Raw genomic sequence first — 27079 nt, 5'->3', positions numbered from 1 at the left:
TTTCAAATCTTTAAGTGAATTATTTCTTAAAAGGAAAAGCTACGGGCTTTCTTGCAGAGATGGACTTCACTTTCTGAAGGCCCTCAAAGTACAAAACCTACATACCAGAAGCGAGGTTGAAGAGGGTCACTCCTGCTTCACATAAAGCAGAGTTAAAAGCTAACAGATTTTCCTCAGGTGGACCCTAGTTTCAATACTGGCCAATTAACTGGCATTTAACACCAATACTGAACTCATTCCAGTGAGAATGAGAAAGCGGGAAAATGTTTATCTGGAATTTTCTAAAAGCAGCCATGCCGGTTTAGAAATTGACTACAAGCGAGAGAGCACCACAGGGGAAATGCTAGGAGCCATATTTTTTCCCTGAAAGGTTTTTGTTTTGGGCTGAGGCTACTCGTGAGGTTCTATAATCCTGAAACATTACATTTAAACCCAGGTGCTTAACGGTAACGAATGGATTTGTAAAAGGGGCAACGTCCCACAGTGAAATGCAAACACCCAGGCTACGTCTCTTTCTGTAGCAACGAATCTTCCGTACGCCGCTCACCGCCATACCCATCCGCGGGAAAACTACCTCCACTAGCCGAGGAAGGCGGAGCCTCGGAGGGCACTCCCGCCACACAGCGCTGGCGGCGCCGCTGGGCTTCTTGAGAGTTGTAGTTTTAGTCACCCATCTATCTCCTTTGCTCAGGCGGTATGTTGTGAACCAGGAAACTACAACTCCCAGAGTGCGCCAAGGTAGCGAGCGCCCGCGGCAGTGACGATTGTGGCGGACAAGGCCCGAAGGGACTCTGCCTTGTGGAGTGGCGCTGCTGCTTGGGCCGGTGGCAGACTGCAGGCTGCTGGCGTCGCGGCTGAGGAGAACGGGCGAGTGGGTTCGACCTTTCCCATTGTGGTGTCCGCAACGATGAGTGCTGCCAGGGAGTCCCATCCGCACGGGGTGAAGCGTTCAGCCTCCCCAGACGACGATGTAAATAACAATGGCGGAGTGGTGGAGGGTTGCGGCCTACCAAAGATTGGGATAGGCGGGGAAGGGTGGATGAAGACGGAGGAAGCGCTTGAGGTGACCTGAATGGGGAGGGCCGCGGGGAGGACCCAGAAGAATGGGAAATGTACTCTTTTCTTAATTAGGCTTGAACTGTTTGTAGTTCTACCCGCTAAGAGCCAGAGACCTGCATGGGAAGGGGAATCGAGGAAGAAAATTCTGAATGGTCGAGAAGTGAAAGAGCTTAGTCAAGTGTACGTGTTTACCCATTTGGGGGCTGTTGAAGCTTCTTTATGGATGTTTCTACTAGGAAATGGCAAGATCCTGCTGGTTTTAGGCTTAAAATCCTCCTGTGGTAGTCGAGATGTTCGTGCAAATTTGGACAGATATTCTGGCCAGGATTATTTTTGCAACGTAATGGTAACAGTTAAAATTAACTGTACTATTAAGAGTAAACCAAGAAAGTACTGAACGGAAGAACTGTACCGGGGGAAGTGGCGCACAGTGCTGAGGCCTGAGACGTTGAGATGTAGAATCCAGTTTTGATGTCAAGTACTGCTCTTCTCCCTCCCCCCACAGTTGTCAGTTTAAGTAGCAGGACATTCATTCCTTGAAGTAAACTATTAAATATTTACTGCTGTGCCAGATGTTGGGAGTTCAAAGATGAATAACTATGGTGTTTATCCTGGGCCTTTTGTGTATTTGTACTAGTTCCTAGCGCGGTGTCATGGACACTGCAGTAACCAGTAAACGTAAAACTAGGTCCCTCATACAATGGACGAATGCCATGGAAACGTAGACGGGGAAATTGGGGAGCGGGGGAAGGTGGAGAGGTTATTGATAAGGATGATGAAGGGAGGATAACTAGTTTACTTTCGATTATTTAAAGCGCTGTCAATTTCTGATTGTGTAGAGGTCTTTGTTTTCTGAAGTGCGGTTCAGTGCCTTTGGTAATATTTTACTTTGCGAAACATAAAAGACTCATTGAACTCTGTTGGTGCGTCAGTTGTAATAAATGAGATGACGTTAAGACCCATCCCTCGTTAGGTAAATGGTGGAGTTAGGTCCAGAATAGTAAGGCTCTTTACGGAAATTGATTTTAGCTCTGCAGAAAGATAAGTAATCAGTAAAGATTTGAGGATGAATAGTTATATAGTGAGATTTATTTGTGCCCACGGTTCCTCCCTACAACTGGCTTTGAGATAGTTTCTTGTTAATATGGTAGGCCAGTTCTTATCAGAAATTTATCTAGGCTTTTTGAGTAACCTGAGTGCCGTTTTAAAAACCATTACGCTGTTTTCCTCCTGGTATTTAACTGTGACTTGATTGCTAGAATGTCAGGCACCTGTTTTGCTAGAATCAAAGAAATAATGTTTTATTTTGACAGAAAACTCTTGGCGTTATTAGGTAATTTAACAAAGTTAAAGTGATTAAATAATTAAATCTCTACAGTTTTTGATGAGGTCAGGTTAAACTACATGACCTTTAAGACCTTTTCCAATCCTATAAGCATTCCTTTTAATAGAGATGGTTACAGTTGCAGTTCAAAATTAGGTCCTCGGACCTTAACACATTATCTATAAATTTTGCTAATGCGTGCTGCAGTTCATGGGGTCGTAAAGTGTCGGACACGACTGAGCTGAATTCCATATTTTAGTGCAATACAGTAGTAACTTGTCCCTTGACAGTGATTTTTGAGTCAGTTTCTTTAATATTTTTATTTTTGTTGGTAATTGGGAGTTATCTTTAAATGCTTGTGTTTTTAATATTTTAAGAATAATACATATTTAAAATTTTAAAATACGTGTCTAAGTTTAGAAAATAAAATGTAAGTGGTCAACAGTTTCTAATGTGCCTCTGCACTTAAAAGATTATCAGTTTTCTTTGTCCACTCACCTCATGTTTATTGGGGGTAACAAATCATGGAATCCAACTCTAGGAACATGCTGACAATTGTAGAAATAAATTCTGGGAGTTACTACAGTGTGTACTGAAGAGGAGGTAAATTGACTGCAGTTCTATAATAAGTGGATTAAGGATGAAACCAACTTAAAAATGGTTTCATTGGTTTGATTGGAGTGGAGAAATGAAAGCTGTCTTTTAGGAAGTAGGATGAATAGGGAGGTTGACTTTAGTAACTGGTGGAGAATCTCTAAGAATATATGGGCACCCATGTGCTTTTCAGAGTACAGCACTTGAGCAAGGTACTTTTGACTGTATGGGAAGACCTGGAAAGAAGAACTGGAAGGACTTCATGATTTTTTTTAAAATTAGAATTATAAATTGTAGATGATAGGGTTATTTATGTAAGGCATTGAAGATATTTGCTCTTTTAATAGGAAATTTGGGGAAGTTTTGCTTTTTTAGACAATTATTTTAAATTAATTCTACATATTTTATAACTGTAGTTCATAAACTACTTGTATATATCCTGTCTCATTTGATCATGTACAGAGTATGATGTGGAAAGAGCAGAGGATGGAAGCAAGTCATTTAGCCTCGTTGCCTCAGTGTCCTTATTTATTAAATGGTCGCTTGAGAGAATATAAATAAAAAGTGATCTGTAAGTTGTGAAACACTATGCAGTTCTCAGGTGTTGGTATTCTTAAGACAGCCTTTCAAAAAGACTCTTAGGGCAGATGGAGAATTAAAACTTAAAAGTTAAATATCAGGTTCACGGAACAAGTGTTTAGTGAGAATCAGAACTTAAGCTTCACTAATACTTTGTTTTTTGTTTTGGGTTTCTTTTACTTAACTATATTAAGCCAGAAATAGTTAAGAACTAACTAGTCTATGAAAAAATATGAGATGTTAGGTGGGAAGAAGTAAAGATTGGGAACTTAGATGGCCAGAATCAGAAGAGCATGCCACCAAAAGGAATTGAGAAGAACCATAAGTGGGTGTCCAATATGGGACAAATATTTCAACTCTCAATGCCCAGGAAGGATGACCATCATTGTTTTGCTGCTGCTGCTGCGTCACTTTAGTCGTGTCCGACTCTGTGTGACCCCAGAGACGGCAGCCCACCAGGCTCGTCTGTCCCTGGGATTCTCCAGGCAAGAACACTGGAGTGGGTTGCCATTTCCTTCTCCAATGCATGAAAGTGAAAAGTGAAAGTGAAGTCGCTCAGTCGTGTCGACTTTTAGCGACCCCATGGACTGCAGCCTACCAGGCTCCTCCGCCCATGGGATTTTCCAGGCAAGAGTACTGGTCATTTATGAATAATTTTCAGAAGAAAAGATTGTAAAAGTAATTTTATTAAAAATTGTAATAACTTAAATTCTAGAATTTAACCATAACCAAATTTTCTTGATTTTTTTTTCACCTTATGTATCTGTGCATGCATACCCAAAATATTTAGCATTCTCTGAATATAGCTCCTTTGCTTCTCTTCTTTTCACAGCTATTTGTAAGGCCTCCAAAGACAGCCATTTTGCTTTTTTGAATTTCTTTTCAATGGGCATGGTCTTGATCTCTATCTCCTATACAATGTCACAAACCTCCATCCATAGTTCATCAGGCACTCTATCAGATCTAGTCCCTTAAATCTATTTCTCACTTCCACTATATAATCATAAGGGATTTGATTTAGGTCATACCTGAATGGTCTAGTGGTTTTCCCTACTTCTTCAATTTAAGTCTGAATTTGGCAATAAGGAGTTCATGATGTGAGCCACAGTCAGCTCCCGGTCTTGTTTTTGCTGACTGTATAGAGCTTCTCCATCTTTGGCTGCAAAGAATATAATCAGTCTGATTTCATTGTTGACCATATGGTGATGTCCATGTGTAGTCTTCTCTTGTGTTGTTGGAAGAGGGTGTTTGCTATGGCCAGTGCATTCTCTCTGCCCTGCTTCATTCCGTACTCCAAGGCCAAATGTGCCTGTTACTCCAGGTGTTTCTTGACTTCCTACTTTTGCATTCCAGTTCCCTATAATTAAAAGGACATCTTTTGGGGATGTTAGTTCTAAAAGGTCTTGTAGGTCTTCATAGAACCGTTCAACTTCAGTTTCTTCAGCGCTACTGGTTGAGGCATAGGCTCGGATTACCATGATATTGAATGGCTTGCCTTGGAAATGAACAGATCATTCTGTCGTTTTTGAGATTGCATCCAAGTACTGCATTTTGGACTCTCTTGTTGACCATGATGGCTACTCCATTTCTTCTAAGGGATTGCTGCCCCCAGTAGTAGGTATAATGGTCATCTGAGTTAAATTCACCCAGTCCAGTCCATTTTAGTTCTCTGATTCCTAGAATGTTGACATTCACTCTTGCCATCTCCTGTTTGACCACTTCCAATTTGCCTTGATTCATGGACCTAACATTCCAGGTTCCTATGCAATATTGCTCTTTACAGCATCGGACCTTGCTTCTATCACCAGTAACATCCACAGCTGGGTATTGTTTTTGCTTTGGCTCCATCCCTTCATTCTTTCTGGAGTTATTTCTCCACTGATCTCCAGTAGCATATTGGGCACCTACTGACCTGGGGAGTTTCTCTTTCAGTATCCTGTCATTTTGCCTTTTCATACTGTTCATGGGGTTCTCAAGGCAAGACTACTGAAGTGGTTTGCCAATCCCTTCTCCAGTGGACCACATTCTGTCAGACCTCTCCATCATGACCCTCCTGTCTTGGATGGCCCCACACGGCATGGCTTAGTTTCATTGAGTTAGACAAGGCTGTGGTCCGTGTGATCAGATTGGCTAGTGTTCTGTGATTATGGTTTCAGTGTGTCTGCCCTCTGATGTAGAGTTCCAAAGAATAGCAAAGATCTGAATGCACAGTTCCAAAGAATAGCAAGGAGAGATAAGAAAGCCTTCCTCAGCGATCAATGCAAAGAAATAGAGGAAAACAACAGAATGGGAAAGACTAGAGATCTCTTCAAGAAAATTAGAGATACCAAGGGAACATTTCATGCAAAGATGAATGCGATAAAGGACAGAAATGGTATGGACCTAACAGAAGCAGAAGATATTAAGAAGAGGTGGCAAGAATATACAGAAAAACTATACAAAAAGGAGCTTCGTGACCTAGATAATCACAATGATGTGATCACTCACCTAGAGCCAGACATCCTGGAATGTGAAGTCAGGTGGGCCTTAGAAAGCATCATTGCGAACAAAGCTAGTGGAGGTGATGGAATTCCAGTTGAGCTATTCCAAATCCTGAAAGATGATGCTGTGAAAGTGCTGCACTCAATATGCCAGCAAATTTGGAACACTCAGCAGTGGCCACAGGACTGGAAAAGGTCAGTTTTCATTCCAATCCCAAAGAAAGGCAATGCCAAAGAATGCTCAAACTACCGCACAATTGCACTCATCTCACACGCTACTAAAGTAATGCTCAAAATTCTCCAAGCCAGGCTTCAACAATACGTGAACCGTGAATTTCCAGATGTTCAAGCTGGTTTTAGAAAAGGCGGAGGAACCAGAGATCAAATTGCCAACATCCGCTGGATCATCAAAAAGCAAGAGAGTTCCCGAAAAACATGTATTTCTGCTTTATTGACTATGCCAAAGCCTTTGACTGTGTGGGTCACAGTAAACTGTGGAAAATTCTAAAAGAGATGGGAATACCAGACCACCTGACCTGCCTCTTGAGAAACCTATATGCAGGTCAGGAAGCAGCAGTTAGAACTGGACATGGAACAACAGACTGGTTCCAAATAGGAAAAGGAGTACGTCAAGGCTGTATATTGTCACCCTGCTTATTTAGCTTATATGCAGAGTACATCATGAGAAACGCTGGGCTGGAAGAAACACAAGCTGGAATCAAGATTGTCCAGAGAAATAATCAGTAACCTCAGATGTGGAGATGACACCACCCTTATGGCAGAAAGTGAAGAGGAACTAAAAAGCCTTTTGATGAAAGTGAAAGAGGAGAGGGGAAAAAGTTGGCTTAAAGCTCAACATTCAGAAAACGAAGATCATGGCATCTGGTCCCATCACTTTGTGGGAAATAGATGGGGAAACAGTGGAAACAGTGTCAGATTTTATTTTGGGGGGGGGTCCAAAATCACTGCAGATGGTGACTGCAGCCATGAAATTAAAAGATGCTTACTCCTTGGAAGGAAAGTTATGACCAACCTAGATAGTATTTTAAAAAGCAGAGATATTACTTTGCCAACAAAGGTCCGTCTAGTCGAGGCTATGGTTTTTCTAGTGGTCATGTATGGATGTGAGAGTTGGACTGTGAAGAAAGCTGAGTGCCGAAGAATCGATGCTCAAAAGCATCACTGTGGTGTTGGAGAAGACTCCTGCGAGTCCCTTGGACTGCAAGGAAATCCAACCAGTCCATTCTGAAGGAGATCAGCCCTGGCATTTCTTTGGAAGGAATGATGCTAAAGCTGAAATTCCAGTACTTTGGCCACCTCATGCGAAGAGTTGACTCATTGGAAAAGACTCTGATGCTGGGAGGGATTGAGGGCAGGATGAAAAGGAGACAACAGAGGATGAGATGGCTGGATGGCAGCACCGACTTGATGGACATGAGCTTGAGTGAACTTTGGGAGTTAGTGATGGACAGGGAGGCCTGGCGTGCTGCGATTCTTGGGGTCGCAAAGAGTCGGACACGACTGAGCGACTGAACTGAACTGAATATAGCTAACTACATATCAGTTGTCATGTGTGAAACTGAAACATAATTTCAGATCTATTTATAAAAATCTTTATTTTTTTATTATTTTTTATTATTTATTTATTATTATTTTTTATTATTAGCTTTATCTTTATTCTTGCATTTGCATCATCAAAAAAGAAACCTGAAATTTTTTGAAACGCTTTCATTTCTCATAGTTTTGTGTAGAAAGGGGGGGTTCCCTTCTTTGCTCTATAATTACACAGCATTTTCATTTTTAGATTATAAAGTCAACTGAAATGATCAGTGAATGCTTTCATTTCTGTATTCCTTCCAGTCACTAGCCCTTAATGTTTGTCCACTTACAAACTATATCAAATAAGTTTCGGTGTACAAATATCATAAAAGAGGAAATTAAAAAATTGTTACATATCTCTCTAGAAAAAATGGGATGGTCCCGGCTGTTGTTACAATGATGCAAGATGAAGCCTGTTGAATGGCTTTCTAGATGAAAGTATCATATTTCTTTTTTTGTCTATTTTATTTGTCTCGCGTTGACTTCCAGGTTGGAGAAAAATTCTGTCTCTCATTGCCTTCTGGGTTGGGGAAATCTACTATTTCATCATCCAAAAACTCATAGTTTTAGATTTTTGCAGTTAAGTTTGCCATTATCATTAGAGTGTGTACCCTACTTGTCATTTTGCATTCATATGCTGCTGCTGCTGCTAAGTCACTTCAGTCGTGTCTGACTCTGTGCGACCTCATAGACGGCAGCCCACCAGGCTCCCCCATCCCTGGGATTCTCTAGGCAAGAACACTGGAGTGGGTTGCCATTTCCTTCTCCAGTGCATGAAAGTGAAAAGTGAAAGTGAAGTCGCTCAGTCGTGTCCGACTCTTAGCAACCGCATGGACTGCAGCCTACTAGGCTCCTTCATCCATGGGATTTTCTGGGCAAGAGTACTGGAGTGGGTTGCCCTTGCCTTCTCCAATTCATCTTCTAATTCATGTAATAGTTGTGAAATACCTCCTGTCAGTCTAGGTTTTTTTACTCAGTTGCCATTATGGGTAGAAATGTAAAATTTTCAACTGTGTCCAAAGAAAACTAAAGCATACAACAGAGAGGTGATGTCTTCTTGAAAGATGATGCAATTCTTTGGACAACACAATGGGATAACTTTTCTTATTATTTTAGTCATTTTTAGCATAATTGGGAATGATTAATGAATTATAGTGAAATAATTCTTACATTTGTTTCAAGTTGTAGGGAAAAATATTGCTAGGATTCCATAATATTTGTTAGATTTATATAAAGGTTCAATAGACCCATTTGATAATTACAAGATAGGATGAGTTTTGTTCTATTCTTTTTTTAAAAAAAAATAGTAAACACTCTCTGTTCTTTGGAAGACCTTAAAGAATAAAAGTCCTAACATACCAGTCCTTAAGAAGTAACAGAAACTGTTCAAAAAAGAAACTAAAAGTGGGTCCAGTTGACTCTGAAGTTATACTGTTCTTTAGAATATTACTATAGCCAGTTTTTAACTTCAGTTAACAGCTGTGGCAGCCTTCTAGGTTCAAAGTATTAGGTACCCTTGGGTCCTGTAAGGCTCTAAGTAGCTCTCACAGTGTGGTCAACATCATCAGCCTCTCTTAAGAATTTGTTGGAAGTGCAATAAATCCTTGAGCTCCACCCCAGATGTATTAAATCTGAAATTCCTGAGGTACAGCCCAGCAGTCTGTGTTTTAACCAACCCTCTAGGTAATTCTTATAGGTGTAAACTTTTGAAACCCAGATCTCTGGCTTCAAAAGAATTAAAGGAGTTTGCAGTAACAGAAAAGAAGTATTTTTTAAATCGAATATAATACATATGGTTAACTTCCTAATCAAGAATGAGTCTAGTTTATAGTGAAAACTGATGGGAGTGGGAGGGTGGTAGAAACTTGGGATTTACTAGTAGACTCTTTCTAAGTTTTCTTAGTATTTATTATTACACAGAAAAGATTAACTGGTCTATTTCTTTTCCAGCTTGGATCTAGCAATTGGGAGGCAGCAGACTTAGGTAATGAAGAAAGAAAGCAAAAGTTCTTGAGACTTATGGGAGCAGGAAAGGTAAGCATCAGATAGAATACATTTTCATCTTTTCTGTGAAAATAATGCCCTTTTTGTGTATGTTAAGTGAGAAAGAATGAATGCACTCGGATTCCATCTTACTTTACATTTTAAGGTCTGCCTGGTTAGTTTTTTGTAACTGTAACTGACCTAATTGAGCTGCTTCTAGGATTCTCTGTGCCACTGGGTGATAGTGTTTAGAGATATATAGCGAAAAAAAATTGGTTTGAGTAGACTCCTTGGAAGAAAGAAAAGGCAAAAGTTGTGATTTGCCATCTGTTAGCCTAATAATTTGATACTTCTGGGCAGACCATTTGATAGATCTTAAAAAGAATAATCTTTCATATTTTATAGCTTGTCCAGCTCTTTAAGTAGTGGCCAAGGGAATAGCCTTTATCAAAAACTTGAATTCTGTCCTTTGCCTTTGTTTTTTTTATTCATATGAGAATCCATTCATGCATTTTACCAATGACTATTGACTGTCTAATACATGCCAAGCACTGTCCTAGGTCCTGGAGGAGCAGGGTGGGATCACACAGATCAGTAACACATGTTTGGAGTCATCATCTGCTGGAGGATACCAGATAATGACAATATAGAATTATAATTACTATGGAAGAGCTATGCACATGCTGCAAAATCAGCAGACAAGGGAAGCTAACTCTTGTTTAGCAGCACAAGAAAGCTTCCCAGAAATAGAATTGATCTGAATCTGAGAGGATTAAGAGTTAGCCAGACTAGAACAGTGGAGTTGGGCATATGGAAAGATCATGTAAGATGTTAGGACCTATACAAAGGAAGTGTTTGTATAATACTACATTAGTCCAGATTTCCAATAATTTGTGATTTGTCATAGAAAGTAGTCTGAAGTTTCTCTTGATTCATGTAAATAGATTTTCTAAGGATATATAAAGCAATAGTTTAGGAAGTATACTCAATCTAGTAGAATTAAATTTCTTTAAGTACCTTGAAATAACATCCTAACATAAAATGTATGAAATTTAACCACCAGTGGTCAGTTATATCTCAGTAAAACAGGAGGGGGCAAGTAAGGTGGAGGACAGATTGAACAATTTTTTTAGAAAAAGAAAAAATTTGGCTACTGATAAATGGGTATAGCATACATTAAATTCTTTGATAGCAAAGATTATAACTGATCTTTTAGTCACAGGGTGCCATCATCTTAGAATAACTTGGTGCCATTGTATATATTCAAATCTTGTTACATATTTTCTGCAATCTAAAGGAGCCATCTGCTTAATTATTGATTTGCTTTTGTGCTAATAATATGTAGGACAATAAGCATTAATGCTTGAAGCTTTTCGGGAGTATCGTCTGGGTATGGAGAATGTGGCATGATTCCACAATAGGATGATTTGTTATCTATATCTTCACACTTGATTGGTTAAGATTGCTTTGCAGAGTCAAATTTTAATGAACAGTTTTGCTGTTATTGTTGAGTTGCTAAGTCATGTCTGACTCTTTTGCAACCCCATGGTCTGTAGCCCCCCAGGCTCCTCTGTCCATGGGATTTTGCAGGCAAGAATACTGGAGTGGGTTACCATTCCCTTCTCCAGGGGATCTTCCTGACCTAGGGATTGAACCCAAGTCTCTTGAAAGGGCAGGCAAATGCCTTACCACTGAGCTACTAATTTTAGTGAACAATATTTTTTTCAGTTGGTTTTTTTTTTTAATTGAAGTATAGTTGATTTACAGTTTTGTATTAGTTTCATATATACAGCAGAGTGATTCAGTTATGCATCTGTGTCTGTTTTTCAGATTCTTTTTCATTATAGTTTATTACAAGATCCTGAATATAGTTCCCTGTGCTATATATGTATAGTAGGACCTTATTGTTTGTTTATTTTATATATAAGAGTTTGTGTCTAAAATTCCAGATTTATCCCTCCCACCTGTCTTGCCCTTTGGTAACCATAAGTTTGTTTTCTATGTCTGTAAGTCTGGTTTCTGTCTTGTAAATAAATTCATTGTATATTTTTTTAGATTTTACATGTGGTATAATATTTGTTTTTGTCTGACTTCATTTATTATGATAATATCTAGATCCATCCATGTTGCTGTGAATGGCATTATCCATTCTTTTATTGCTGAGCAGTATTCTATTGTGTGTGTGTGTGTGTGTGTATATATATATAATTCCATTATATATGTATGTATGTATACACACCACATCTTCTTTATCCATTCACCTAAATGATGGACATTTAGGTTGCTTCCATGACTTGGCTATTGTAAATGCTGCTGCTATGAACATTGGGGTGTTTATATCTTTTTGAGGTAGTTGTATATATGCCCAGGAATGGGATTTATGAATCATATGGTAACTCTTTCTAGTTTTTAAAGGAACGTCCATACTGTTCTCCATTTACATTCCTACCAACATCATAGGAGGGATCCTTTTTCTCTTCATCCCCTCCAGCAGTGTGAGGTGATACCCCCTTGCCGGAGTCCAGCCCCAGCAGCCAGGGATTCAACCTGAAGAGATGAACGGTATCCGCGATGAGACAGCCTCTCAGTTTTCTTGGACTGCCTATTTATTTCAAGTTTAAGATTTTATTTTATACTTTTACAAAAGCATTAGGTCAGAGGTTTGACATTTTCAGTTCCCCCTCACCCAGATTTATTATGTCTATAAATCATTATTGCTCTTCAAACAGAGTTCCTGCTTCAGTGATTCTCTGGGAATCAGCCTTACCATCTATTATCTACTTCCTCTAATGTGTCCTATAGTTAACTTGTTTTTACATTGTAACTCATGCTACATTCCTCAGTTTACTACTTATCTTCCTAAATCCTGTTTGCCCCTAACATCCTGAGCTCACTATCTCTTAAAAAGGCTATAGTGTCTCTAAAAATTCCTAACTTCTATAAGGTATAGTAAAATATGCTAACTTTACAACATTCCTTAAATCTTTAACTTCTATTTTAATTATTTCTAAGCCCTAAATTCAGTAAACTCCTTTGCCATAAACAGTTTCCTCACAAATAGGCTTCAGATAGCAATCCCTCCCATGGCCTCAAGCTGTGGCCTATGTGCTTATCCTGGAACACTCTTTTGTAAAAGTCCTTAAACAAATGTCAATGATTAACTTTATGAATTATTCTCTGAGCAATGCTGCAGAAGGCTTTGTGCCTTCTCATGCTCCTCTCAAGAACAATAAGCACCTTAATATTCCTTTTCAGTCATCTCAGCCGAGGAGAGGAAAAAACAAGTCAGAATTACAAGGCCTAACTCCTTCATTCCGGGTCCGTGCCTGCAGAATGAGGAGAAGGGGCTGGGGCAGTGCCTCCATTTTGTCAGTAATGCCTAACATGGCTCCTGACACCCCCTTATAGTTTTGATTGAAGTTTTTATAATAATTAGTGATGTTGAGCATTGTTTCATGTGTCTTTTGGCCATCTCTATGTCTTCTTGGAGAAATGTCTGTTTAGATATTCTGCCTGTATTTTGATTGGGTCAGGATTTTCTTTTGATATTGACCTATAGGAGCTATTTGTACATTTTGGAAATTAATGTGTTGGTGGTCTCATCATTTGCAAACATTTTCTCCCATTCCATAGATTGTTTTTTCATTTTGCTTATGGTTTCCTTTGCTGTGCAAAAGCTTTTAAGTTCAAGTTTTTTTAGGTCCCATTTGTTTATTTTTGTTTTATTTCCATTACTCTAAGAGACAGGTGAAATAAATAGTGCTGCAGTTTACTTGTATCTTTAATCCTGTTCAAGTTTATATTTGAATACAGTGTTAGAGAATGTTCTAATTTCATTCATATACATGTAGCTGTCCAGTTTTCCAAGCACCACTTATTGAAGAGACTTTCTCTGTTGTATATTCTTGCCTTTTTTATCATAGATTAATTGACTATAAGTATATGGGATTATTCCTGGGCTTTTGATCCTGTTCCATTGATCTATGTATGTTTTTGTGCCAGTTCCATACAGTTTTGACTACTGTGACTGTGTAGAATAGTCTGAAATGAGGGTGTGATTCCTCTGACTATTCTTCCTCAAAATTGTTTTGGCTCTTTGGGGCCACAGAAATTTTAAAATTATTTGTTCTAGTTCTTTGAAAAATGCCATTGGTGATTTGATAGGGATTGCATTAAATTGATAGATGGCTTTGGGAAGTATGGTCACTAACAATATGGATTCTTCCAATTCAAGAATACTTTCCATTTGTTTCTGTTGTCTTCAGTTTCTTCTGTTAGCATCTTTTAGGCTTCTCAATACAGTTCTTTTGCATGTTTGGGTAGGTTTATTCCTTCGTATTTTATTCTTTCTGATGTGATGGTAAGTGGAATTGTTTCCTTAATTTCTCTTTCTGATAGTTCATTGTTAATGTGTAGAAATGCAGCCAATTTCTATATATTAATTTTGTAGTCTGCAACTTTACCCAGTTCATTGATGAACTCTAGTAGTTTTCTGCTGGTGTCTTTAGGATTTCCTATATATGGTATCATATTATCTGCAAACAGTGACAGTTTTACTTCTTCCTTTCTAATTTGGATTCCTTTTATTTATTTTTATTGTCTGATAGCTGTGGCTAGGATTCCCAATACTATGCTGAATAAAAGTGGCAAAAGTGGGTATCCTTGTCTTGTTCCTGATCTTAGGGGGAATGATTTCAAGTTTTCACCTTTGAGTGTCATGTTAGCTGTAGGTTTGTCATATATGGCCTTTATTATGTTGAGGCAGATTCCCTCTGTGCCCACTTTCTGAAGAGTTTTTATCATAAATGTATGCTGAGTTTTAGCAAAAGTTTTTTGTTCATCTATTGAGATTGTCAGTTGAAAAAAATGCACAACGTAACAGTTGAGAATTATTTTATTCAGCTGATTTTCTGAGTACTTAAGCCCAGAAGGCAGCCTCTCAGATTGCTCTGAGCAACTGCTCCAAAGAGGTAAGGGAGGAACCAGCTTTGCAGCAAAAACAAGATTAGTTGGAACATCAAAAGATTACTGTTAACTAGGGAAAAAATATGTTAAGTTAGTGAATTTAACACTTCATAGGGAAGGTACAAGAGTCTGGACTCATTGAAGTCATTCTTTTGGTAGGCATCTTAAGTGTTTAGGGCCAGTATCCTGCTTTTCTACATTCTGAATCTCTACCGGGAGCAAAGTGGTGAATGCAGTGGCTGCTAGCTTGATGGCTACAGTGCCCTTTGTTTACTGACATGGCTACATTTTTCATTCATAGTTCTTTCCTCTTGATTGAAATTCAACCAACATTTGAGAGGCCCTTTGTGACCAATTTTGTCCAACAGTGCTAGGGAGTCTCGTGTGTGAGTATAAGATTAACTGTCCCTTTGAAGCATCCCAGAGTTAGTAGGAGCTCAGGAGAACTTCAGAGTTTGATGTTTGGGAAGTGTGAGTGTGAGATTAACTGTCTTAAGACCTTTGCCATCATTAGTTTTTTGGAGACCTGGTTACACATTGGGTAATGCAAGAGACAATGTTATAAACTAGACAAGATAATTAATATAGTTGGTAACATTAATAACTTTGCCATCATTAATTTTTTGGAGACCTGATTACACATTGGGTAATGCAATAGATAATCTTATAAACTAGACAGGATAATTAATATAGTTGATAACGTTAATAAGGTCATAGTATGGCAGAGAAAGACAGAGTAAAATTAATGTTTTATTTTTGTTTATAAAGGAATACTTGATCAACTTGTAGATCATTATTTCATTCAGTCCCATGTAATATTGATCTAGATACAGTCATCAGGTTTTACATGAGAGTTTTGTCATTTCTTACATGTTTCAGTGATGTGATCTAAAAGTTACCAGAAACTTACATTTTTTTTAAAAGTTCTTTTTATGAATCTTCTTGAAGATCTTCATTTTATAAAAGCATTAGAGTAAAACAATGGCTGTTCATAAATGACAGAACTTAAAATGGCATGGTTAAAGAACTGACTACAATGTAGTTGACAAGGAACTTGGGTATTTCTGTGAACATAAAACATTTTAAGACAATAAGTAGAATTATAATGATAACATTATACCAGAGCATCTCAGATTTTTTAGTAATTTCATGTAAATTTTGGAGTATCTATTAATGGCATCCATACAGTATAACATAAGGTTTATCTCTAATTACATGACAATGCTTCTCAAGTAATTTAACATACCTGATAAGCCTAATTAGTTTGACATTGCTCGCTGAGGTGTCTTGGTCCCTTTGAAGCATCCCAGAGTTAGTAGGAGCTCAGGAGAACTTGAGAGTTTGATGTTTGGGAAGTCTGTCCATACTGTCAACACTTGATCAAATAGGATCATAGGTCATTCTGAAACAATACTTAAACACAGTGACAAAAGATTTCAAAGCAAATATAGATCACCCACAGGCAAAGAAACTCACATGATCTGTTGTCAAAGCAGTTTTCTAAGAAAACTTGATTCTTTCAACAGAGAGAAGAAACAAATCCAGTCATGTACCAGCCTACTTTTAATAGCAAAATCCATTTATGTAGTTCAATCTAATTTTAGTCAGTCCTGACCACGTACAAAATTCTTTTCTCAAAGTTCCTTTTCCACAAACCTTCCATCACATATTATTTTGTCTATTCTCTCATCTACAACTAACCACTTCTAGGAAAGAGTTACTTTCTTTTCTCTATCAAAATGCAAATCTAATCCTCAGACCTTCATTTGTTCTTAACACACATCTTACTTTTCTAGCATACTGGACTGTTTTTCTTTATTATTTGTAGTAGCTTTAATTTTGTATTAAAAACTTTTTCTAGTGAATACTAAGAAGTAAGCAATTATGAACTGTCTTTTACGTAGCATTCTGTATATTGGTGAACATAAATACCAGTTTTTATAAACTTTCATCTCAATTCTGTCAACTTTTATACCTTTGACTCTAATTTTTATTAGGACTCAGTCAGCAAGTCTTGGTCTTACAGGGAGTCCTAGAAGCTTTCCTTTCTTTCATCCTCCAACCATTTTATCTATTTGTATAAAAGTCTCTGGGGTCCTCAGTGAGGGATTGAGCCAAGTGACTCAGGCCCTTTTCTCAATCTTTGAAGCTGATAAATTGGCCCATTTCCCCAAGTAATTGTTGATCAGGATCTCAGTGCAATTTTCTTCCACTCTTTAAATACATACATAAATACATATATATATATATGTATATTAAATAGAGCAGACCTGCTTGAGGTCTTTTATTGCTGGGGACCAGCACTTTGGGGCGAGGATCCCTTTGACACACTGAACCTTAGGTAATGTTGTTTGAGAATCTTTTGTTTTAATCCCTTTGACATATTTATCCCATTTAAAATAATCATTTATCTAAACATTTCTTTATCTGTTTGGGATAAGTTCCTTTACAATTTTTACCTTGTTGGGAAATAGTCTCTAGACTTTGTTTTTTTTCTTATTTTTCCGTTAATCAACCTAATTAATATTAATTATTCTAATGCTTTTATTGGCATCTGTAAGATCCATTAAGGGGAAGCAGAAACCAAAATAAGATTTCCCAAACTAGTTTTTTGGGTTTGTTAAACTAAGGGTGTTCTTAGAGTTAACCATTATATACTGTTTTTTCCCCATCTTTTAATTTTTTTTCCCATAGGTATCAAGAAAACACATATTTATAATGTTTAGTCACTGAGTCATGTCTGGCTCTTTTGCAACCCCATGGACTGTAGCCTGCCAAGCTCCTTAGTCCACAAGATTTCCAAGGCAAGAATACAGGAGTGGATTCTTCAGGGGATCTTTCCAACCCAGGGATCAAACCCACATCTCCTGCATTGGCAGGTGGATTCTTTACCACTGAGCCACCAGGGAATCCTGTTTATACTAAGAGCTCTCTAAAAATTTAGATATTTAGAAGTTTCTCCAATTTAAAGGATTGATCATCTGGTTGTTAGTGAGATGTATTTTAATAGCGACTTAAACCGATAACACAAGAGGGTTCTCCACAAGAGAGTGGGAATGATGCCACCTAAACAGATCCAGAAAGTTTATTCTCAGAAATAAGTCTAAGAAAGTAAAGGCCTTCACTAAACAAGCTGATGCAGTGAAGGTTAAGAATGCAAAAAGCCCCTGTGAGTTGGTAAATGCAGACAAAAAACTGCTCAGGATCTCAGTCTATTTGGCAGCTAAACGTGCACCATTTGTGTACCTTTTGGATGACAGAGACCAAGTGCTCAAAACACTCACACATCTAAAGAAAAGGCCTGAAGATCAGGTAAAACATTTATATCTCAAAGACACAGAAGAAAAAGATGAATGAAAATCCCCCTAGAAGGGCTTTTGTTTTTTAACATCAGAATTCTGTTTTTTTTCAAGCTGACTTTTTCTAACTTAGGTGCATATACAATAAATGAGTTCCATTTAGTCGTTTTCAGGGCAAGACTCCTTAATTTACTTGCAGGTATAAGTTCTGTATGTACATGAATCTGGCTGGAGTATTAGTTGGAGGTTGGCTTTCTGACACTCCTCATTTCTCTGAGTGAGTCTGTTTCCTATTTTAAAGTTGAATTTCTCTCAAATTTACTACTGCACTTTTATCCCAACAGATTCTTAATAAGGTAGCCAATTTGAGGAAAACATCAATCAGGTCAGCCTCTTAACCCAACCATTCAACCAAGACCGCTTAGTATGTTTTCAGTTGAGGAAATCCCAATGTCTTTCCATTGAGTTCCCCAGTGTCTTTCAGGTAGGGGGCACTTTCTCTCAGGGTCTTTCATCTGGGCTCCCTTAGTACCTTTCAACTAGGGGGAGCCACTGTCTTTCAACTGGGGAGCCAGGTACCAGTTAGATACCACCAAATATAACTCATCATCATCAGGAACCGGGAGAAACTCAGGTAGGGGGCACTTTCTCTCAGGGTCTTTCATCTGGGCTCCCTTAGTACCTTTCAACTAGGGGGAGCCACTGTCTTTCAACTGGGGAGCCAGGTACCAGTTAGATACCACCAAATATAACTCATCATCATCAGGAACCGGGAGAAACTCACCCAAAGAGACTCACTTATCCAAATTCGTCTGCACTCTGTGAGGAGACAGATGAGCACAACAGGTCTCTGTTGGTATCAAGGCCTCAGTTCCTCATAGCGTTCAGACAAAAGAGGGGCGTTTTCTCTGTGTCCCTTCCTGGTTATCAAAACTGTCCACTGGAAAAAATACACAACCTAAAAGTTGAGAACTATGTTTTATTTGGCAGATTTTCTGTGGACTTAAGTCAGCCTCTCATATTGCTCTGAATAACTGCTCCAAAGAGGTAAGAGATATATAGACATTTTTGCAACAAAAACTATAGATAGTCGAAACATCAAAAGATTACTGTTCATTAAAGAAACTAAGGAAAACCAGACATGTCAAGTTAATGAATTTAATGCTTTTCAGGGAAGATTTAATGGGAAGATATGAGTTTGGATTCACTGAAATCATTCCTCTGATACTCACCTTAGATACCTAGGGCCAGTATCCTGCTTTTCTCCATCCCAAATCCCCTCAGGGTGCACAATTGGGGGTGGCTGCTGATTTGATGGTCAAAATATCCTTTATTTTTTGATGTGGCAGGCCACATCTTTCATTCACAAGAGGATCGTGTAGTTTTTTATTCTTCAATTAATGTGGCATATCACACTGATTGATTTGTAGATATTGAAAAATCCATGCATTGTTGGGATAAATCCTGTTTGATCATGTTGCCTGATCTTTTTAGTGTATTATTGTATTCAGTTTGCTAGTATTTTGTTGACGGTTTTTGCGTCTATGTTCATCAGTGATACTGGCCAGAAATTTTCTGTTTGTGTGTTATCTTTGCTTGGTTTTGGTATCAGGGTAATGGTGGCTTCACAGAATGACTTCGAAAAAATTCCCTCCTCTTTAATCTTTTGGAAGAGTTTGAGAAGGAGCAGAATAAGTTCTTTGATGTTTATTAGAATTCCTCAGAAGCCATCAGTTCCTGGATTTTTGTTTGTAGTGAGTTTTTTAAGTTACAGATTCTATTTCACTTCCAGTGTCCAGTCTGTTGAAATTTTTATGTTTCTCCTTGATTCAATTTTGGTGTGTTGTATGTTTCTAGAAACTTGTCCATTTTTTCTGGGTTGTCCAGTTTGTTGGTATATAATTGTTGATAGTATTCTCTTAAGGTTTTTACTTCTGCTGTTTCATTTCTTATTTTATTTGGGTCGTCTCCTTTCTTCTTGGTGAGCCTGGCCAGAGGTTTGTTGATTCTGTTTACTCTTTCAAAAATACCCAGCTCTTGGTTGATTTTTATTTTTCCCCCATTTTTAAAAAGCCTCTATTTTCTCTCTGAAAGTGAAAAAGTGAAATTGTTAGACTCAGTCATGTCTGTCTCTTTGCAACCCCATGGACTGCAGCCCACCAGGCTCCTCTGCCCATGGAATTCTCTAGGCAAGAAAACTGGAGTGGGTAGCCATTCCCTTCTCCAGGGGACCTTCCCAGTCCAGGGATTGAACCTGGGTCTTAATGCAAGGACTTCCCTGGTGGCTCAGATGGTAAAGCGTCTGCCTACAATGTCTTGCTGTGTAGAGTATCCTAGGTTGTAGGATTTTTAGGACTTTGAATTTGTCTTGCCGCTCCCTTCTGTCCTGCAGCATTTCTGTAGAGGAGTCAGCTGATAGACTTATGAGGTTTTCCTTGTAAGTAAACTCTTTTGACTGCCTTTTTTGACTGTGCCACACAGCTTGTGGGATCCTAATTCTCTGACCAGGAATCAAACCCTGGCCCCCTGCAGTAGAAGTATGGAATCCTATCCACTGGGCTGCCAGGGAACTCCTACTTGCTGCCTTTAGAATTCCCACTTTAACTCTGGCCATTTTAATTATAATGTCACAGTATAGGTCTGTTGGGTTCATCTTGTTTGGTACTCTCTTGTGTTTCTTGTACCTGGATATCTGTTTCCTTTTGGTTTGGGGAATTCTCAGCTATCATTTCTTCAAATGCATTTTCAGTCCCCTTTTCTGTTTCTTCTGGGATCTCTGTTATATGTAGATTGACTAGCTCTGTTTTATACCACAGATCTCATATATTGCTTTCATTTTTTTTTTTCCACTTGTCGTTTTGTCTGCTGTTCTGATTGGGTGATTTCCATTATTCTGTCTTCCAAATCATTTATTTATTCTTCTGCATTGTTAGCTCGCTGTTTATTGCCTTTAGCTCAGGTTTTGTCACAGTAGGTGCTTTCTAATTTTAATTGGCTTCTCTTTATAGTTTCTAGTTACAATGATCTGCATTTTTGTTGATAGCCTTTTTTAACTCCTTTATTATTTTTATCATCTTTTTGAACTTGGGGTCTAGTATACTGGAGAGAGGTTTCATTGCACGTCCAGGGGATTTCTCGTTTTAATTGGGAACAATTCCTGGCTTCTTCATTTTACTTATGTTTCTCTATAATTTTAGGAGAAACAGTTTTTTGCTATGGTCTTAAAGGGTTGTATTTATGTGGAAATATCCCTGTATAGCCCATGAGTCTAATATTTTTGGTGTGAAGGCTGTTCTTAGTATGGATAATTGCTGCATCTTTCTTCAGTGTATGCTTGCTGTCATTTCCTTGTTGTAGGGGTTATAATTGGTGTTCAGGATGTAATCTGGCCTCAGGTGATGTGAGTTTTTGTGATTCCTTTAATCTGGCCTCAGGTGGTCTCTTGGAGAGCTTCTCTGGTTCCTTTAATCTGGAATGAGGAATGCTAACATCTTATATTTGTTTATGGGGTTTAGTTCTGTAAAGAACTCTGAAATTCTGTTACTTGTATTTCTCGAGGTGGAACTGAGACCCTGCCCAAAGGCTACACTATTGTTTCTTGACTGCTCCTCACTCTGCATCCCCTCCCTTCTCTGTTTAGCCTCTATTTGAATCTGCCCTTTGGAACTCAAGGAAGGTCACGGAGGCTGGAGTCTCTTCCCTACAAGCTAGAAATGAGGGACACAGAAAGGTTTCTGTGCCCAGGAGCCCCACAGGCTCCTGTTTGGTTTCAAAACTCAGTATAAACCATAAAGAATGGATTGGAAATGATAAATTGAGACTAATTATGTAAGCTAATGAGTTGTTAACTTTGAGTTAGATTTATCTTTATGTTGTATAGAACTAGATGGTTTTAAATTCTGTGCTTTTTCATAGTGTGAAAGAGAGTGTTTTTTGTAGTCAGAAGTAACGAGCTAGCTGTTTGTGGTCTGTTGCTAAGTAGTAATGATTCTTATTTTTTATATTTTTATCATTTTGTTCATTATCTTTATTTAGCTAAATAATCTGATTTGCTTTTTCTTCATGATATATACCTGAGACATAGTTCAGTTCAGTTCAGTCGCTCAGTCGTGTCCGACTCTTTGCGACTCCATGAATCGCAGCACTCCAGGCCTCCCTGTCCATCACCAACTCCCAGAGTTCACCCAGACTCACGTCCATCGAGTCAGTGATGCCATCCAGCCATCTCATCCTCTGTCATCCCCTTCTCCTCCTGCCCCCAATCCCTTCCAGCATCAGAGTCTTTTCCAGTGAGTCAACTCTTCGCATGAGGTGGCCAAAGTACTGGAGTTTCAGCTTTAGCATCATTCCTTCCAAAGAAATCCCAGGGCTGATCTCCTTCAGAATGGACTGGTTGGATCTCCTTGCAGTCCAAGGGACTCTCAAGAGTCTTCTCCAACACACTTCAAAAGCATCAAAACCTGAGACATGTTTAAATGTAAAAAATGTTTAAATTGATCCAATTTTCTAGTTATCTGTCTTGTTTAAAACCTACATACTTTCTATACCCATCCTCTGCTTGGTTTATTGTAATGACACTGCCTTCAGACATAACTATAATTTACTTATTGATTTTGTTTCCCCTCCCCATCCCTATCCATGCAAGAATGTAAGTTCAGCATCAGGCACATGGGCAATAATTATGTTAAATCTGTGGTTTCAAATTCTAATACATTTCCTTCTTCTTACAGAAAGAACATACTGGTCGTCTTGTTATAGGAGATCACAAATCCACATCTCACTTCCGCACAGGTAAGAAGGTAAAATATGATTGAAGTGGAGGTGCTAAAGTTGGAATGTAAAATACTTACATATATTTTGGCATATTCTAACTTTTGTGTATAATTGTTGATTAGTTCTGATGAGTAACATGTTGGAAATAGATGTATATGTAAACAGGTTACATACATCATGTAACAGTATATACTCTGATGAAGGATTTGAAAGAATTTACATTAATATGATATTCTAACCAAGAAACTGACTTGTTTCTGTTTTCATTTTTACCAATTTACAACATGTAGTATTTTAATTGTAGTGAGGTTTTATGCCTCATCTTGCCAATTGTAGTTTCTAGAGTTTACATATATTTTGTATACTATTTACTGTACAGTGTTAATAGTTGGCATATTATACTGGTTTTTAGTTTATTCACTAAGTTTTGCTCTGAGATCTTTGAAGAGCATAAACTCATTGGAAAACCTGAAGAAATGAGTTTTTCTTTTAATTTTTTGGGGGGGATTTAAATTAAAAACTGAAAATGAATTAGAATTTGGATTTGAATTCAGTCTGCTGAAAAATTTTCTCCCATTTAATATTGACCCTGATCTTGGACATTATTAATAATAGGGCACAGTACCCCATATACATTTAAGAAAACCTTTACTTACATCATTTGAATTAACTTTATGCTGACCTAGATTATGTAGCATATTTTAGAAATTAATAGGCATTTTATTTTTCTGGTGTTGAACAATTACTTCAAATTAATCTGCATTGCTACAAAAGGCTCAAGAGTCTGAACTTCGGCAGAATGGAAATGTATTTAACTGTTGCACTTATTCTTTTAAAATATGAAGTTATATTCTTGTATTTACAAATTAAAATGCCATGTACAGAAAGCTCCAGTGGTATTGGTAATATTTTAGTCCTTGGGTGGTAAGTTTATAGATGGTTGTTTAATATTCTGCTTCCTAACTTACATGCAACAGAGTATATGTTAAAATATGTCACCTGATATATTGGTTCAGTACAGTGATACACAAAGAAAGGCATATGGAGAGCCAATTCCAAGGTCATTTTATTTAGCCATTTTCTGAACAGAATTATGTGCCTTTTCATTATTTGTGTTCAAAGACAGAAGCTGTTGTTTGTTGGAGGTGTTTTTCTATGACTAGGAGGAAACTTTCACTTTCAGGAGAACCATTATTAGACTATATTAACTAAAACATGATACCCAAAGTTCTTAGTAATAAATATTTACAGTATCTAAACTTCAGGCAGTTCTGAGAATTCCTTATCTGGTTTAAATTATTACATGGAAAAAATTTTCATCTTTAATAAAACAGCTTCTAGTTTTAGTAGTTACTAAAGAAGTAAGTTATTTTATCTGTTAGGTAAACTACGTATGGTATATAAACCCAGTCACAAAATTCACTGTAAAATTACTCAGAGAAATCAGCCCTAAATATAATAGCATCTGTATTATGGGTTTTTTGTGTAATCAAATATTTTTATTAATTTGACTGAAACATAATCAAAGTACACTGGACATACAGGGGAAGAAGACAAGAAAATTAATGAAGAACTGGAGTCTCAATATCAACAAAGTATGGACAGTAAATTATCAGGAAGATATCGACGACATTGTGGACTTGGCTTCAGTGAGGTAGTAATTAACATATTTTCATTAAGTGGAAAGATAATTCCAATTTGATATCACTTATTTCTGTTAAATTACTGTAGCAACCAAGAATCCTATGTAGAAACCTCTCTTTATATAGTTACTTAAAATATTTTTATATGCCAAACTAGGTCTTTGTAGATAATGAGAAGAGATACTGAGAGTTTTTGAAATGTTTTTTGATACTAGCTTAATGTACATTCTGCTTAGAGAATCATTAGGGCACATTTTAGGTAGGCATGGACAATGTACTCACAAGTTAGATGAAATATTTCCTGTAAATACTCATTAGGAGAGTTTTCTCAGTTGTTTCCTATGTCACCTTGTTCCATATAACTACTGGTTCATTACTCCAAAATAATGTAATATGCAAAACATTGGTAACTGTTTTCAGCATTCCCATGAATCAGTGGTTAACTTGCCTTATTCTTAAAAAAAGTATTGTTTCCATCAGGAAGACAATGTTAATTTCAAACTAGGGAGGGAAGGAAAGGTGGTGGTCTTCAGAGCCCTTTCTTAAGCAAAAATCCTACTCAAGTACCAGTTTATGAAACAGCTGGAGACGCCTGAGCCCTCAGCTCTTCCCTAGGCAGCCTCTGTTCTTAAACTGTTGATTTAATGGCTAGGGAGTGAGACAAAAATGAGAGTCTGCTCCAGTTTTTGTACTGGATACTTTTAACAGGCTGTTGGTTGATGTTTGTAGGTAGATGATCATGATGGGGAAGGTGATGTGGCTGGAGATGACGATGATGATGATTCACCTGATCCTGAAAGTCCAGATGACTCTGAAAGTGATTCAGAGTCAGAGAAGGAAGAATCTACTGAAGAGCTCCAAGCTGCTGAGCACCCTGATGAAGTGGAGGATTCCAAAAACAAAAAAGATGCAAAAAGCAACTATAAGATGATGTTTGTTAAATCCAGTGGCTCATAACTCCCCAACACTTAGTCTTTGTATTAAAAGTAAGCCTTATTGTTATAATGCACAGTGGAGGACTGCTGATAGAGCACAGACCTTTGTATTATAATTTTTAAAAAGGCCCTTTTAAATAATTACAAAGAGTGTTTGCTTTCAGATGCCATGGGTTACACTTTTATGGGCATGACTATAACCATTTTTGTAAAGAGTAAGAGTTGTATAAAATAAGAAATAAATACAATACTCAACTTCTTTTCATGTTAGCATCATCAACAATCTCTAATATCACCTTTTTACCCCTTCAGATACAGTTATGGGGGAAACAGTATTTTTTGTGTGGTAGCTGTTAATCTTTTTTTGTTTCTTCATGTTTTTCTTTTATAAAGTTTTATCTGGTACTGTGATGTGTTCATGGGAAATAGTCTTTTATTATACTTTCTCATAGTAGAACTATTCATCATGGCTATTTCTGCTGCCAATAACAATCTAAATTAATTCTGGCAAAAGATTTGGAACTTAGTTTACTCTTACTGATTCAGCTCTACTCTTTTGGACCAAAGCAACATGAGAGCAAATACTTTTCACACCTGTTAGGTTGGGGTTGCAGTTGTCATGTATTTGGAATGTTATGATCCCAAGCAGTCTTTATATAATTTGAATGATATTGTATGTTAGTTTTTTTTTAATATAAAATTGGCCAATTTTTACAGAAGAACATTTTTTTCTGATCATTTGGTCCTATCTATTTAGGAATATGTAAAATGGAACTTTTTTTTTCTTAAGGTAATATGTGACCAAAGTTAATTTCCTTCCTAATGCTTAAATAAAGAGAAAGCAGTTTCCCATATTTGGTTGTAATACCTTTATCCTCATTATCTAAAAATGAGGAACAGGCTTATTGAACAAGAATCTGAAACCAAATTCTCTCCATTTTATCCCAGTGCTGTTATCTTACAAAAAGGAGTATTGCTTTGATTTTATCACTACTTCTGTCGGAGTAAGATTAGTATCTGACTACTATTATGTGGTTAATTTGTACAGCAGGTTAACACAAACTGCATTATGAGCTAGTCAATGATGTTTGAGTAATTAATTGGATTCAAAATCTTAATGTTTCTAAGTGATGTGTTCAAAGGCTTGACTTAAACCTATTTGTTTGCTGAACTGTTATACGTCTAGATGCTTAAGTATGTTAATGTGTTGGATTTTTCTTTTTTTAGTTCCTGTGTCATTTTGAAATACAGAATGTGTTCAAGGAGTGTAGCAACTAGAACAGGTGATTTTTGGATTATGCAGTCCATCCTGAAATTTTTTTTAGATTTCACACCCCCAACATTTTTTTTTCTTATTTCTCACATTGTTTTATAATAGGTGTTACCCTATATAGTAAAATACTGAGTCAGTGGGTAGTAAACAGAATGTACAACATTTAACAAATAGCATTTGGTTTAAACAAGTTTGGCTTTGTTCAGATTTCAGTTTGGCCATTGATTTTCAAATAACTAGCCTGTAGGGTTGCTTATTACAACTAATTTAAGAAGTGAAAACTGATTTATGTTTAACAGTGTTATATTTTAAAAAGTACTTTTCATCACTTTATTTAAATATGCTGGATTATTAATAAGCCTCGATTCTTATATAAATAGAAGAGCCTTGTTCTAAAATAACTACACTGGAGGACCTTTTTTCTTCTTCTTCAAGTAGAGAAAGTCTTACTCCAGTTCATTTACTATTGGACATTTAACAAAATTCAGGGTCGGAATAAATTGAGGTCTGTTGGACCATGTGGCCCAGTGGCCCAGCACCACATTAAATATCATGGCTGTCTTTTAAGCATGA

The 27079-nt window shown here is 37.5% G+C and overlaps 1 protein-coding gene across 1 annotated transcript; it reads left to right on the top strand.

Moving 5' to 3' along the window:
• The first annotated feature begins 753 nt into the window (after positions 1–753).
• On the top strand, positions 754–27079 carry C15H11orf58 (chromosome 15 C11orf58 homolog). The gene is made up of 5 exons (XM_019974628.2): positions 754–970; positions 9586–9669; positions 22613–22673; positions 24200–24309; positions 25028–27079. The coding sequence occupies exons 1-5, from the start codon at positions 908–910 to the stop codon at positions 25253–25255; spliced, it is 546 nt and encodes a 181-aa protein (XP_019830187.1). The 5' UTR covers positions 754–907; the 3' UTR covers positions 25256–27079.

This window comes from Bos indicus, chromosome 15, assembly GCF_029378745.1.
Source record: "Bos indicus isolate NIAB-ARS_2022 breed Sahiwal x Tharparkar chromosome 15, NIAB-ARS_B.indTharparkar_mat_pri_1.0, whole genome shotgun sequence".
Classification (NCBI taxonomy): domain Eukaryota; kingdom Metazoa; phylum Chordata; class Mammalia; order Artiodactyla; family Bovidae; genus Bos; species Bos indicus.
This window is presented reverse-complemented; position numbering and strand designations above follow the sequence as displayed.

What these genes read in the sequence shown, in the direction of transcription:
- C15H11orf58 (XM_019974628.2), top strand. Translation starts at nt 908, where the DNA reads ATGAGTGCTGCCAGGGAGTCCCATCCGCACGGGGTGAAGCGTTCAGCC. An exon ending in CAGCCTCCCCAGACGACGAT is followed by an intron (nt 971 to 9,585) that starts GTAAATAACAAT and finishes TTTCTTTTCCAG; the next exon opens with CTTGGATCTAGCAATTGGGA. An exon ending in GTGGACTTGGCTTCAGTGAG is followed by an intron (nt 24,310 to 25,027) that starts GTAGTAATTAAC and finishes TGATGTTTGTAG; the next exon opens with GTAGATGATCATGATGGGGA.